This window comes from Centroberyx affinis, unplaced genomic scaffold (assembly GCF_046629955.1).
Source record: "Centroberyx affinis isolate AG114_WGS23_722 - 3 ecotype Tasmania unplaced genomic scaffold, CSIRO-AGI_Caff_v1 ptg001073l_1, whole genome shotgun sequence".
NCBI lineage: Eukaryota > Metazoa > Chordata > Actinopteri > Beryciformes > Berycidae > Centroberyx > Centroberyx affinis.
The window spans coordinates 84,953-101,144 of record NW_027279621.1 but is presented as its reverse complement, the minus strand read 5'-3'; the positions used below and the strand labels follow the sequence as shown (position 1 = coordinate 101,144).

At 42.4% G+C, this 16,192-nt stretch overlaps 1 protein-coding gene and 1 pseudogene across 1 annotated transcript; one reads left to right on the top strand and one right to left on the bottom strand.

The window, feature by feature from the left end:
* Positions 1-530: 530 nt before the first annotated feature.
* fam81b (family with sequence similarity 81 member B) lies at positions 531-6,701 on the bottom strand (the record flags this gene model as incomplete). Its single annotated transcript, XM_071523203.1, has 5 exons — positions 6,670-6,701; positions 5,565-5,784; positions 4,105-4,223; positions 1,670-1,799; positions 531-637 (listed from the first exon to the last, which is right to left on the bottom strand). Coding segments are annotated over exons 1-5 (608 nt in total), but the record flags the coding sequence as incomplete, so codon positions are not given.
* A 3,846-nt stretch (positions 6,702-10,547) lies between these two features.
* LOC139647318 (multiple C2 and transmembrane domain-containing protein 1-like) overlaps positions 10,548-16,192 on the top strand; it is a 90,273-nt pseudogene continuing 84,628 nt past the window's right edge.

Genomic DNA, 16,192 nt, shown 5'->3' with positions numbered 1-16,192 from the left:
GCACAATGCAATTGCTTTTGCATATTGCTGCCAACAGATTATTTATCAGATGAGTTATACAATCAAATGAACTAAGAGTTCTTTTGTGCCCATGGCGTAAACATTTTGAGTTGGCCCTGGCTGGGTAAACTCAGCTTGAAGTAGCTGTGGAAAAGGGAATACTGGGATGGACTGTGTTGGTCTAGAAAGTATGGAAATGTTTGAATAATGGATTTGTTCAGTTTCAGGTCTTGAGAAGTCTGTAAATTGAAGACAAATGTCTGGAAAAGTGGAATATTATTCTTTTCCAGTCCCGATACGCATACAGTATGACATTTAATCTAGTTGTAGAGCCAGAGCAATATGGCCAAGTGAATAGTCACATTTCCCAGTCACTGTAAACATACATCACACTGAATAGTCCAGTCAAGAAATTAAAGTTTGGAAAGTATGGAATTTTGCAATGTATAATGATGTGCTTGTATGCACAGTGATGGCCTGATACATGAAGTTTAAGGTTATGACCACAGATTTTGTTAACATGGGCTCACCTCGCCTCTAGTAGTTTAACTTGGCGATGCAGGTCAGACATGGAGCTTCTTTGGCCCTGGGAACGCTCTGTCATGGAGGCCTCCAGTCCACCCACGACCTGAAAAAGCTGGAAATAGGAGCACGCACACACACACACACACACACACACACACACACACACACACACACACACACACACACACACACACACAGACACACACACACAAACACATGCTATTATGTGACTCCTGCACACTGAAGTGCCCATGCAGTGTTGGCTCCATGATCTGACCTTTCCCCTTTGTGGTTTCTGCTGAGTCAATGTGATTGAGCCACTGCACCACTTAGTCGGTCAGTCAGGATTGGCGCTAACAGCAGTGACCCAATTTCTCTGTATTTTCAATTATCTTTATGGTAATGCTTGACCACTGCTCCCAAGCCAATGTGCTACAATCACAATGATTTACCACCCTGTGCCACCAACAGAACTGAGAGCAGGCTGGATCGGTGTCTGTGTGTGTGTGTGTGTGTGTGTGCACGTGTGTGTGAGGGCAGTAGTAGGAAGCATTAGATTTAATAAAGTGATGAAAGCCATTCAAACATACAGTATGTGACAGATGTATTAATCCAAGGTTTTACTATTCTCGCAAATATTCATCCTGAGGAGAAAAATAATCAAAACAAAGAATTAGATGCAGATGGAGCTGTATATGGAGAGACCTTGACGTCCCCATGTGAATTAATTTTAGCATCTCAATCCCTCCTTTCAGAGACTGTTTGAGATTGAGATTGTGAGACTGGTGTGAGCTCACTCACTGGACAGGCCCAGCCTCTCTCAGCAGCAATAAGCTCAGAATCACCTGCCAAACAGCTAGCCGTCCGCTCTCGGAGTAAACAGAAAAATTCACCCCCTGTGTGTTTTAAATAAGGCCAGATTACTGTTTCCTTCACGGAAGCAGCTTTAAATGAATGTAATCCACTTCTGATACCTAATGGATTAACTAAGAAGAGCACATCATCCGCTCCCTTAAGACTGGAGTGTTTAAATGAATCCCACGCTCAACAGAATGGGAATAGGAGGGGGTAGAGGGGGGGAGGCAAGTGCTGTGAACAACACCATTACCAAGAACTCGATTGGTAATGATGCACCGTCTCTCACCTTGAGTTCCAGCTCTTTCAGTCGTACATCCAGAGCTGACCTGAGCTCCATCACCTCCCGCTGCAGTCTGATCAGCTGCCTCTCCCCAGAGCTCACATCAGCGCTCAGCTGGGCGATACTGGCGTCACACCTGGGATGATAGGTGGGGTAGCAGACAGGGATGAAGATGGCACAAGAATGGGTGGATGGGAGGAAGTGAAGGAAAGGTGTGAAGATAGGGGGATGGGCAACGAGGATGGAGAGACAAAGAAGAAAGCGTCACGCTCAAACACACACACGGTTCAGATGGTAGACAGAGAGACAGGTGGACTGACAGAACGAGACAGGTGTCCTTGTCAATACATTTCAAGGCGAGCACGTGGAAGCCATAAGCAGACCAGCTGAATCCCAAGCTGTTGAATCTTTTTCTTCGGATGGTGTACAAACAAATCTACATTTTTCAGTGAATACTAGGGATGGGACAATATATTGAAATTCAATATATATCGCATTACAAAAATGGGACAATACGTATCGTGGGGCTGAAAAATGTATCGTCTTATTAGCTCCATCTTATTCTGCTGTAGTAATCATGAATAAGTTTCCCAAGCTCTCCAACTAAATTATATTATTTGCATTGTAAATACATTTTTAAATTGTTGTTTACACAGCAAGCCAATGAAATTGCTAGGAAGATTTGTGGCTCAGAAATAAACTGAACTTTTATTTATTACATTGTATCTTGGGTTGTATCAAATCTTGAACACCATATCACGTATCGAATCATGCCGTGAGATAAGCAGATCCCTAGTGAATACATATTTGTTTATATCTGCCCAATAATTATTGATGAAAACACAACTACCAATCAATTTAACTCAGCACTAGAAAAATCTGCACAAGCACCTAGGGCACAATCGGAACACTAAGCAGACTTTGTGGTCAAAACATTTTACAGCTCCCCATATAACATCTTTCTCCTAATAGCTATCCTGTGTACAGTTTGATTGATCAGCGTAAGCTTCCCATGCTGCCCTTATTACCAGCATAACTCCAAAATAGCTCTCCTCCTACACTTAATATATTATGTCATCACCAAGCCTGCCTTTCACTGGGATACAGAGAAACTCATTTGTGGGTAAAAGAAATGAACCATATTAGTCAAGTAGTCAAGTCGCTTCAGCTTATTGTCTATTGCTCAATATATGACTCTCTCTCTTTCGCTCTCTCTCGCTCTGTGTGTGTGTGTGTGTGTGGATGTCACTATAATATGTGTGATAAATACAATAAAAGCTCAATAACCAAACGCTACAGCAAATTATTGAGTTACCCAGTGTGAGATTGGGATTATTTCCCAGTAGACGAGTCCACCAGTTCTTAAAAGGGCACTTAGAAGTGCAGTTTATGAAAAACCCTACCACTGGCCTACTTGCTTATTCATGACTAGTCCATCAGAGGTCATTAGTTTAAGTTGGAGAGTGTTTTCGGCAGCCCTTAGAGGACCATGAATCACCTCTTCGTTGAGTAATTGGCCATCTCCCTCCACACCACTGACCTCACAAACGTCCACAGTGGGAAGGGGGGGCAGCCCTCTAGACAGGGTCAGCCTGGTGTGAAGCAAGTGTCTGATGTCGACAAAGTATCACAAAGATTTATCTCAGCGCCTGGCTCTATTTTTACCATCCCCTTGTACTCGCACATCTACTTTCATTCCTACTGTCTGCTTGATCTTGCTATCTGATGAGAAATTAAATTGTCGGGACCAGTGATTGCCTAGGATGTTCAAAGGATGTTTTACTCAAAGGATTCAACTTCCGTAACCTGGCAGCACAAACACACCTATCGTAAATGCAAATGATCGTCCTGCTTAGCAAAGTGCAGAGATGACAGGCTCTCCTCAGCTATCCAGCCTAATAAGTGCTATCTGCTCAGACACAAGATAACGAGCGAGTGCTAACCAGGGTCTAGAGAGTGTTCGAACCTAGAAAGTTCACTCTATGGTGAGAACAAAATAATTAGCTTGTGTAAGAGAGAGTGTGTGTGTGTGTGTGTGTGTGTGAGTATCAGCGATGTTGACACAAGATAGAAAATTGTGAGACTGTGAAGAGCTGCCAGACACAGAGGATGAAGGTTATGTAATTTCATTTCACTTGAGTGAGAGAGAAACATGTACTAGGATATGAGCAAGGAAAGAACAGTTAAATTGCTGCGTGCGGCAGACTTGGGTAAATAATTCATAGTGTTTGCCAGGGATACCAGATGGGTGAAGTTTTTCACATCAGGACAATTCAGTGTCAGCCAAGTTGTCAGTCACAGTTAAATTAACTTTCAGATATTTTCCTGTGATGATATAAAATTTCTGGCACTCATTTTATTGTTGTATTTGTCACGTTCTGCTGCCCATCTGGCACCTAAGTGTTTGCAGACACTATTTGACCCGGGCCTGGTGTGCATACCTGGCTACTCTGCCTCTCAGGTCTCCAATCCCAGCTATGTTTTTCTGGTCAAGGCTCTGCACAGCCAACGAGGTTCCAGAGGTGACCGAGTCCCTCTGGGCGATCTGGCTCTCCAACGCCTGCTCAGAACAAAAACAGCACGGTTAATGAATGTACAGTACATTTTGTAGAGAAGAAAATGTTGTCTTTTTTCGGTAAATTATCATGAAATAAACTGCCAATAAAGAGACTTAAACATTTGTTTTGTGTTTATGAAATTGTTTGCTTCGGTCCTGACTCCTAGCAGAAAACCTGAACATAGGCTATATAGTAGGGAAAGGATTGTGTGAGGTACAATTTTAAAAAGGTGACCCTCTTCTTATCTGATATAAAGGATGATAAATTATCATCTTTTATCTAATTCCCTCTCTGTCCCCAGTCTTAATAATATGAAAAAAAATTGCTGTGGGCGGATTTCCTTCTGTACTTAACTGAGGGAGATAAGTACAAAGTGCCAGATATCTGGTCACGCCTGCCTACGTTACCATTGCATGGATAATCACTTTACAGGACAGGCCCACTCACATGTGTCAGGCTCTGGCAACCCAGCATCAAGGAGATGTGCCCTTGGCTTATACTCTGGGCCAATAGTGAGCTGTGGAATGATGCTTTCATTTACTCTGATTTAATCTGATTTAGCAGAGTATTCACTTCACGGCTAGGCTTATTACTTCTGCAAACATTCACGTGCAGAGAATTAATTAGCCTCCAGGAATGAATGTAATAATTTCAGATAATGACAGCCCATGTCAGTGTAAATGGACTGCACTAATGATGCCTTGTATGACTTTTATTTGCTCTGTTTGCTTAAGGCAGTTATCAGTGCGTGGAGTGATATTGTGCTCAGTCAAAGATGACTGCAAACATTGATATGTTTGATTAGTCAAATTTCCATGCACCATGCAGTTAATATCTAATAATTCTTCTGAGTGACATTATTGGCAAGCATTTCAAAACACTGCAATATTTTTTTAATGACATCATTAAATGTTTTGCTTATACAGAGAAAATGTCCATGAGTGGATGATGAGATTCAGAGAGGCTTTGCTCAGGCATTGCACCATTCTATCAAGTGTACTCAAATCAGCTGTGTGTGTGTGTGTGTGTGTTTGTGTGTGTGTGTGTGTGTGTGTGTGTGCGTGTGTGCGTGTGTGTGGAGAAGCTCTTTCTGCTCTTTCTATGGGGAAGAAAGAGCAGAAAAAAGAATGGTGAGGGACGATGGGGGACACTTAACTGTCAACACTCACTCTGACTTTATCCACATAATGAGAGGGTTGAGATATCCACCACAAAACTGATCAATAAATACAGAGTCCGCAGGATGCTTGACTACAGTGCATCAATTGATTGCATAAATAATTTGCAAAGGAAATATGTTGTTCCCCCTTGACACCTTACCCACTGCCTACCCAGTCACGTACCTGTATGTCCGTGCTGAGCTGTTTGACGATGTGCGTAACAGTGAGGATATGGTTCTCCAGCAGCCTGCGGGAAAGAGCCTCGACCTGGACGCACCCCTGGGTGGACTGCAGGCCGGCTGCCACCTCCTCTTTGATCCTGAAAGCCTGCTCCAGCAGCACAGCCAGCGTCCTCTCCTGACCGCTCAGACGACCCTCCAAGGCATCAGCCCTTGTTTGGAGACTAAAGATCCAGAGAAAGACGAGCACAGCGTTACAAGCTCATGAGTATTGATTTCTGTTATTCTGGGATATATGTTGCCTTGTAAGGGCTGCAAAATGCGAAATTAAATTAACATTTTGTGGCGATGGAAGCAAAGAATAGATCAGGAAATAAAAAAATCCTTTCATAATCCAATAAAGCGTTCACCTGCCCAAAAGAATAATGAAGACAAGATGTGGTACTGTGCGTTGGTTTGCATACCTTCAGGTCATCCACAAACCAGATCTCACATTGATTTGATGTCTCTGTGCGTGCTGTGTCACCCTGTCTGATGCTGTTGTGGATTAAAGATTAATTTGATCAAGGTGATTCACAGCGGTGTTGGAAAGGTTGCTGGTGGTTCCCAACCTGATTTCCATTCCATCAACTGGGGAAATAGAAGTTGTCTGCCTTTCAGAAGCTGATTGAATCTAGCATAGTTGAATTACTTACCCACAGGAACTAAGAGAGAAGGAAAAGATAACTGACAAGCTGTTTTTATGGTTAACAGAAGTGAATATATATTATAATTAAATAATAAAAGATACCTGCTGTGATTGTGGTAGGGCTGTAAAATTGGCTTGTGTGACATGCTTCTTACTTGAGAGGAATTATCTAAAAAAAGAAAATGACATGTTGGTGAGCCACATGTTTTTCATTTTTTTTCTAATGACAATTTTTCTGTTAAATTAAATGTATTTTCATAGTTACCTCTTGGATTGTTGAAGTCAAACAATAGAGTAAAAGTGTTATAGCCCTCTCCAGGAAAAACCCTTTACAATATAGCCTATGTTTCCTAAACAACAATATTCATTTTGCCTTTTCTTAAAAAAGTATTTGAATGTTTCTTTGAGCATACTCACAGACCTGTGCTTTTCCTTGGCTGGCTCTGAGTTCATGTGTTTGCGTTGGTCACTTGGTAACTGCTGTCAGCTTGAATAGGGTGTGCCTGCAGTGTGAACTTGTCAACACAATAATGTGAGATTGATGTATATATGCCGAAGCAGCTTAGCTCAGCAATCCAGAACATCAGCTGAGCCCTCTGTGTTTGTGAACATTACTTTTACTAACAATAAATATGTCTGGCAGTTTGATAAATCCCATAAAAATAGCAAGTCTCAAGGCAATAGCTCTCAGAACAGATCTGATAGTACCTTTTTTATTCTTCACTTACTGTATGTGGATGTTGAGTGATGACTGGGCTGGAACAGTGCCACAGCATTACAGCATTGCATTATTTCTGATTTGGAAATGAATGAATGAACCAGATAAATAGCCTAATATTTTCTTCCCACACTTGGGTTTCATTTGGTGCCATGAAATATATTGTGCTCTGCAGCTCATTTCACAGGAGTTGATGCTGATATGTGGTCAATGCATGCTGTTTCATTAGCCATTAACTATTTGTATTAATTAAGTGTCTGTTGCTTTTGGCTATGAAGTAGAATAATAAAAGCTCTGCTAATTCATCATTTTCTGATGAGGAAGACCAGCACAGGAGGGCTTTTATTATGCAGTTGAAGGTAATATAACAAGCCCATTAGAGATTGCAAATGCACACTGGTGCTTAAGGAGCATATTATCTGACTAAAATACTAACAGAGTCAGACTGAAATATTTTTTAATTCCCATGCAAATGAGTATGGGGGAAAAAAACTTATTTACCCAGAGAACTGTTGACCTTTATGTGCTCTAACAGGGCTTTATCCCTGCTATACAGGGATGACAGTAGTCTAGAGGTTACAGAAGTAGGCATGTAGCCGGAAGGTTGCTGGTTTGAGTCCCAGACTGGCTGGGAAAATCTCACCAGGGGAACTGAATGCAAAACACTCTTCCATCCTTGTTGATGTGTCCCTGAGTAAAGCACTAAAACCTCATTTACTCCTGTGGAGCTGCACAGTGGCCAATAGTAGAAGACTGGTTGTACTGGGCAGCTTCCATTTGTGTGGCTGAAGCAAGGCGAGGCTGAAAAACAGAACATGTGATGAGTTGAACTGGCATAAATAACGTCTAAAATAAATAAACATCGAGAGCCGGGGAAGATTGGCCCTTTGTGGTCCCATTTAAGTAATCAGCTTGGTATTCCGTCCCTCCGCTGCACCGCTACACAGAATGTAATACTTGATAGGTAGTATGCATGGTGGCTAGATTACATTGAACATGCTGATTTTCTCTGACTGAATTAGTTATGAGGGGCATGATTCATCCCCCAGAGTGAAAGTGGTTTTATCATGTTTCATTTAACTAGGACCCAACCTATAATAGTATACTGTGAGTCAAGTTGTTCTCCTTGTAGTGGCACCGAATAAAATGTTAAAGTTGCAGAGAGGGGAGAAATGAGTTTTGAGTGTTTTTCACGTGTGTGTGTGTGCGTGCATGTGTGTATGTGCGTAGATGGATTAAACTGCTGTCAACAGGATCATTAAGAGGAAAGGTCTGCTCACTGCAGACTCATCAGTTATCAATGCTAGCATGCCAATCCAGTAGAAAAGCCAGTGGCAGCTGAAAGGAACTGTCTGGCACACATGCCCACATCTCCATCTACTTAACCAAACAAGGAGCTCAGGACGGTTTGCTGTGCTGCTGCCTGTGCTCTCCTGTTCTTGATTGAAGTAGGCTATATTATTTTGTAGGATGGATGAGATGGATATCAGGCACAAATTATAGGCCTATTATATTAATGAAATTGATCCCAAGCCACAACAAAGCTGTAGCATATAATCGATTATTCATCTAAAGTACATTATTGGTTAGGCATGAAAATACTCTCACTGATAGATGTGTCTGGATATGACAGAAAATTGAAAAACAAACTGGCGCATGTGCGTTTTGATATGTCGCGCTACTTAAATAGATTATCTGACTTTTTATTATCATGTGTACTGATTGTGTGCTATCAGGTTTGTTATTGTTCTACATCACCACTGGTAAAGTGGCAATTACCTTTTCAGTGGAAATCCATGGCTAAGCAAGAAAATTATCATCACTGCCAGGTGAAACACTTGTAACTAAAATGTCAACTTTTCAGGAGTGGAGAAACAGAGCCTTTTCCAGTAGGTTTTGAAAGGGTTTCATAAGCACCAAGTGTCAAGGGTTATGAGGTTTTCACATGACAACAGCGGTATGTTATGCTGTAGCACCTGAATGATAACATAAGGTTAGGATTGCCTCTAGGAGTCAAGGTTTGCCATAAAGCACCACACACCACTGAAGGGTGATTACCATGTTCTCATTATTAGATGAATCAAGACCCTGACCCACAACAGAGGACCTCAAAGGAGCCAAGCATGCCTTTACCATCACTCTTTCAAGTGGTGCCCTTGTGATACCTTAGTCCCTCATGATTAAATCTACATGCAGGCCCTTGGACTGTCAGTCCCTCTGTGACCGTTTAGTGGGATGAGGACGATCCCTTTATAATATTCCCCTTTGCACTTTACCAGCTCAAAGTCAAATTTCATCATCTCTGTTTAAATAGAAAAGGTCGTGCTGTGACCTCTTGCGTGTGTGTCTCGCCATGTGCGTGTTACAGATAGAGAGGGGGGTAGAAAGGGATTGTATTCATTCTTGTAATAACTGTGCATGTCTGTGTGTGTTTGTTTGTGTGCATGCGGGCACAGTGTTAACCAGGGGACGGTGCAGGTCAGCACTGAAACAAGGCCCAGAGGGGAAGATGTAATGAGGTATTATTCTCACTGCAGCAGCACGGCATCTCATTTCTAAAAAAGAGAAGAGGTAACCGTCTGCCTCACTGCTGCTCGTGGGTGATAACATTTACTGAAGCCTGACCTACTTAACAGGGGTACCATATCTGGACACCGCTCCAATGTGGGAGTCTCTGAAAGGAGCCACACAGCTAGACCCATGTCTCTGCTTATACTGTATGTCTGCACGTCTTCAAACCTTTAAATGACAACTGAGGTCTCGGTCTCAGTATTAGCTCTGGATTCACCAAGGTCGCTGGTTGGTATTTTAGAGGAATGAATTTAGAGGCAAGTTCATGTTAAATGGCAATACCATATTATTATAAAATTTGCTCTGGTGGGGCAGTGAAGATAATGTGAATGAGGACATCTCAAGGATTCACACATTGACCTGTGACACACACACGCGCATGGACAATCTATAAAAAGAGCGGTCTGACTGGGAATGAACAACTGAATTATAAACATTTCTAGAAGGCATGATGGGGTTGCATTATGCAATCGCCAACATTCAGATTATCCAGTCAAGTGACAAGGCTGGCCAGGGGGAGGCGCGTTGCTGCCTTCGTCCTTCATTTGAATATAACAATTAATGGGGAAGTTGGCATAAACCCTGGCTAAACTCAGTGCACAGAGAGGAGAAGCAAAGACCTACAACAACCAAGCGGTGTAGGTCAAACAGCATCGTGTGAGTCTGAGTTGAGGTCACCTAGAATGAGTCAACACTGTGCTCTAACTTCACCACTGTGGTGAGATACATTTCCGATAGATTACCGCTTGCGCCGTTTAACACTCGTGCTGCATAGTGTGACATGAAATTCACACCTCTGCCTGTGCAGCGGCAACAGAAGACAATCGACAGGCTTAATTTATTTCGGATGGGAGACTATAACACCCCCCTTCATCATCACATTGTGCGTCTCCTTCTTGGCACTCTAAATTGATCATCAGTGGAAGTGCTGCCGAGCTGCAGCAGCCCAACGGTGACATCCATTCACTACACGGATTGCGCTCAGGCTGGCCGGCTGCTGCACAGGCACCATGGACGATAAAGCACCCAAGGATGACAGCAGCGCCAAGGGACAGGAGTCTCTGTCCTACCAGCGGAGGATGTGGAAGAATTTCCAAGAGAAGACCAAGCCGTGGCTGAGCCCCAAACTCGGCTCGGAGCGTCGCGGCGCCGGAGGCGGCGCGGAGGGCAGCAAAAAGGAGTCGGGTTTGTGGATGTTTAAGAGGAAAAAGAAACAATTGGACCGGGTGTTTTCGTCATCTCAGCCGAATTTGTGCTCAACCCCGGCGTCTTTCGAAGGAGACAAAAAGTCCCTTGGAAGCGACGCGGTCCCCGGCACCAGCAGCGCCGGGCAGCCCCTTAAACAACCTCTGGGCGCAGCTGCTGGAGGCACCGGGAGCAAGCCGGAGCTGACGGCGCACGGCAGCCCCAAGCTCCCCGTGTCCCAGCTGATCATGTCCCACCAGAAGAGCTCCTCTCTCGGCTCGGCGTGCTTCGAGAAGCTGGTGGTGGACACGGCCGCGGTGGTGGGTGAGGAGGAGCAGCTGCGTAAAAACGCAAGTGATTCTGTGAGTAGAGACGCATGTGGTAAAACACGCACCCGATAGCTTATCTATTACCACCCGAAAAAGCTATGGCAAAATCAAAATCCTCAATGAAGCAAACTGCTTTGAAAATGAAATATAGGAGATAAGTTTGAGGATGATGGTGCTGCCGCTACGTGCTCTGTCACTACTCGTATCATGTGATGCGCTCATCGATTTGTCAATGTGCAGCTTTCTATACTCCAGGCTGAAGCTTATAAGGCTGTAGGGACCAGATAACCCATGCAAGTGCAGGCCTGTGTATTCATCAGAAACATTGTCTCCCGTAAGCTTACATCACAAGCTGCATGCTTTGTTGTCATGTCATGTTGTGTAAGCCTGTGTAAGGCTATTTTCAATAAATATCAGTCCCTCTGATAGGCTTTCAAAACAGGCTACAGGCTCTGATAGCTTGACATATTAACCACTTATTTTGCCTGCTCACATCCTCATCTTCCCATATCCAGTATAGGGATTGTCCCCTAGCCCCACTGTCCATGTCCATCTGCAGGGGTGTTGTTAGGATTTCTGAACATCTGAAGTCACAGAACCATAGTAGGGGGGTCCGGGGACATCCTCCCCCGTGAGAAAATTTTAAAAATTTCAACAGCAAAATGCATCAATCTGGTATAATTTGACATGAACATACATGGGTGTAAATGAAGCAGCATCGTAAACAGTTTGAGCAGTAGTCTGTACAGGCCAACAGTGGTACAGTATATTGTAGTCTGTCTGTCTCTCTCCTCAGGTCTGCCTCCTGAATTCTTCTCTTGAGACTTATTTGTCTCCTCCCCTCATCTCTCTTTGTCTCTGTCTCCTCCTCTCTCATGTACATTTCAGGTTTTGCAAAAAATGAACAGAGACACAGTTATCAATTAATATCCATTAAAAAAATCCATAACGTAGCCTATTCCTTTAGTTTGACTCAAACTACACGATGACAGATTGGCAGAGCCCCCTACCAAACAGACACACATAGCAAGCAGTGACAAGTGAATTCGATATGTGTCCCGGCATGTACCTCGATGCACCCAAAGCCGGGCTTCAAAGCTGGCTCACATAAAATAACCGGCCCGCTCTGACTACTAACTCAAATTTACCCCGCACTCTGTGTAGGCAGATCTCTGTAGACAGCACTCACAATGGAGCGTGGATGGTGAGAGGCGACAGAAATCTTGAACAATGTAAAACTTCACTTAGGACTACATATTAACTGATCAAAAATATCCGGGGCTAATCTCAAAATATTTGGGGCTTAAGCCCCGAAAGAAAGACCCTGGCGACACCACTGTCCATCTGTACCAGAATGTCCTTGCCTATAGACAGAAGCTGCAACAGGCCCATGCGTGCTTAAAGACTAATCACGTCTTCCCTTTTTGTGAAAAGTGGTCAGTAGGCTAATGAATATCAGGCACTCTGCCAGCAATGTTGGAGATTGATGGCAGGCATGTTCCCACAGCACTCAAAATGCTGAGTCAGTAGGATGCCAGACAGTATGGAAGGGATTTGAACCATCAGCTAGAATAGATAATGTAGATTCACAGAAAAAACTTGGTATTCTAATAAAGGTCCCACCTGATACCCTTGGTGATATTTCCTTTAAAAGTACTGTTAATTATAATCTAATACTGATAATATAAATTTGATAGCCTATAAATGTGATACGATCTGTTTCAGTGTACTTAGTTGTTGCACAGCCTTTCATTTCATGGGTTTCCTATCTGCCAATTGTTCCAGTGCCGGTCTGATCATTATCCAGATCTCTGTCTAAAAGTGATGTGGCATAGGGGCACTTGTAAGCACACTTCTCCCCACTGGAGTTGGGGCCAAGGATCTCTTATCCATTTAATCTCCAGGAGTGGTGCAGTGCACTCAGCTGAAGGGGTGAAAGATAGCGACTATTAATGACTCTGTGGAAATGTATCTTGCCGCTTCATCGTAGTGTATATCAGGTCAGTTAACACGCAATGATCTCACATTGCCAAATAAACTTTTAGCAGTCAACATGAGGAATTTGCTACCTCTCGTTTTTGGCATATAATATTTTCTTCAAGTCTCTGTTGATTATTTATTTGTTTAACTTTTCACAAGCAGAGAGCCAGGTGCTTTTTTTTTTACAAGGGCAAAGCTTAGCTGTTACAGATCATTCACCTTTTCAGGCCATAGGACAGTGACAGAGCCATTTGTTGTTTGCTTACCAGTATGTAAATATGCATTTTTTTTATTTGCATATTATGAGATGAGATGAGGATAGAGGAGATGAGAGATGAGGTGAAATGAGATGACACATGAGATGAGAGGGAATGAGATGAGAGGGGATGAGGTGAGAAGAGATGAGGTGAGATGAGAGGAGATGAGATGAGGTGAGATAAGTGATGAAGTGAGATGAGAAGAGATGGAACGAGAGGAGATGAGATTAATCCATGAGGAAAATTTACGTGTCATGCAACAAAAAAGTCAGAGAAATTCATACTCAACATCAGTGCACATAAGCAGACAACCAAATAGAACGATAGCAGTAACAATCTTCGAAACTAATACACATCATGATACTGAAAATTGTCCTAACCCAGCAAGGATTATAAATCAAAGGTATAGACTTTTTCTAGTCATCCACCACTTCTCCATCAGGTGAGTCTATAATGTGATTCAGAGCATAGAGCTCCAAGCCAAAGCTTCGTAAATGAAGTAAGAACTTTTGGAGCACAACAAACAAAAAGCCATTTCACAGTTTGATTTGGAAAGTGAGTAATGGAAGGGATTCATGCCAAGTTCTAGGAGTCATTTTGTTATTGATTCAATGGAGAAAAAACAGGCTTTTAGCTGCTTGACAGGCAGGACAGTTTGTACAGTAGATTTGAATATGTGAGTGTGTGTGTGTGTGTGTGTGTGTGTGTGTGTGTGTGTGTGTGTGGAGCCTACAGTAGAACATGCAACAGGGGAAAGCACATGCTGAAAATATAAAATCATGAAACATTCATTACAGTGAGCACACTAGGTCATTTCCATCATTACTTGTTTTCATAGCTTGGTATATGATGCCTACAAATCCAGTTAGTGTATATTCTTGTTAACTTTAGCATTCATTTTTTTCTATTGTGTCTATAGGTTTTTATTCATGTTTTGTCTCTAACTGGAGTCAAATCAATTACAGTAACAAATGACTTTGCAATGCCCACATTATCAAACAGTAGAGCCTATGTTATGTTATTATGTTACGTTATGTTATGGAGTCTACGTTGTTTTCACTCTATACTAAGAAGATTTAGTATGAACAGTATATTAATAATCTATGTGTGTGTTCTTCCTCATTCTCTCTCTTAAGCAGCAATTGTCACATTCTAATAAGATTTATTGTTTCTAGTCTTCCTTTCAATTTCATAGAGGGTTTTCTTTGGGTGACTAGTATTTAAGTTTTTTCTTTATATCTACTCATAGTGGGCTGTTACCACTGAGCTCAAGTCTGGCTTCACCCGTTTTCTTCAAGTACTAAGTAATTTGTTAAATGTTTATTACATTTCATTTCATGTTTATATCTATCCCCATCCCCATTCCCTATATTTTCACTATTTCATGCCTACATGCTGGCATCTAAGTGTCAGTTGGTGTCTGTCATGCTGGAGTCATCCAAGCTAGGCTTCCTCAGATTCACTCTCAGTCAACAACCTCACTAACAATCCTCAATAGCAGGCAGATAAGACAACACACTCCCTAGAGAGCCGCTCTGCAATGGACCCTCTCTGATGTGGTTAGCTCTCTGACCTTCAGTCTCCAGCAGAGTTCTCTTGCTACCAGCTGACAGACCTGCTAAAAAGCCCTGCGTCAAGCACAGAATTACTTTAAAATACTTAAAAAATAGCTTTACTTTTATGTCATAGATCATTTTCCAAATGATGTGAATCATTACTCCTAATTTGAAAAGATTACTTAATGCAGGCTCTTAATTCCAGTGAGTAGATGCATTTAGGTTTTTATCTAGAATCTTCTGTTTACAGAGAGAGGAAACAGCTTCAATCACTGATAAATCACCTTCCCCAAATAAATGCCTTGGGATGGAAGTCAGTGTTCTCTGTGGCCTAGTTTTCAGACCAATGGAAGTAAACCAGAGCTGTAGCTTGCATAGATTTCCATTGGCTTGTCACTCAGCCTACCCTGTTTGGTGTGCCACAGTCTTCAAGTCCCCATCGGGATTCCCTCTGGCTGCTCTGCCATGGATCATAACTCAAGTCAGTTTGGCCTCAACTGACAGTGTTACTTTTATCATTCTGCCATGCTGGAGTCAGCCAAGCTAGCCATCCTCAGTTTCAGTCTAAATCAGTCAACAGCTATCCTATTATCTACGCTGAGTGTACACTGCAAAACTATGCATCTTAAGTTATTTTGTCTAATATTGAGTCTTAAAAGCTTATTTTCCCCACACAAGTAGAAAATTGAGCTAAAGGGGCATGGTCATTTGACTTGTTGCCAGTACAAATCAACTTGTTTGAAGATTTTTATTTAATCAAGTGACATTATCTGGATACTAGTGTAGTGATCCATCTTATTTGAAGATGTTATGACTCTCTAAACAGGTTAAACTGCGTTGGAAATAGGGCTGGGTATCGTTTAAAAAATTACGATACCAGTACCAATACCAGTACCCTTAAAGTGATACCGATACCAATAGAGTACTTCATTCGATCCCTTTTTTTTAACGTTTTGGTGGCATCTCGGCACGCTGAACTGCCAACTCCGTCACATACACCGCGCTCGACTTCACCACCACAGACTATATGGGTTGTAGCTGCTGCGGTAGTGGGCCAGTCACACATCGCATTAAACCGAAGAACGCTTGCGGTGATTGGCTGCGAGCACAACCATACAAATAGTCATTTTTTTCTACATCTGTGTACAAAAAGTATTGAATGCAGGTATCGTTTGACTGGAGAAGTTTCGATACTACTTGGTACTGGGTTATTTCGGTCGATACCTTAAAGGTATCGAGTACCGATACCCAGCCCTAGTTGGAAACAGGTGAAATAACAAGTAAAAAATTACTCACAATGGATAATTTTTTTCACTGTAGAAACAACCCTGAATAGCTGATAAAACAT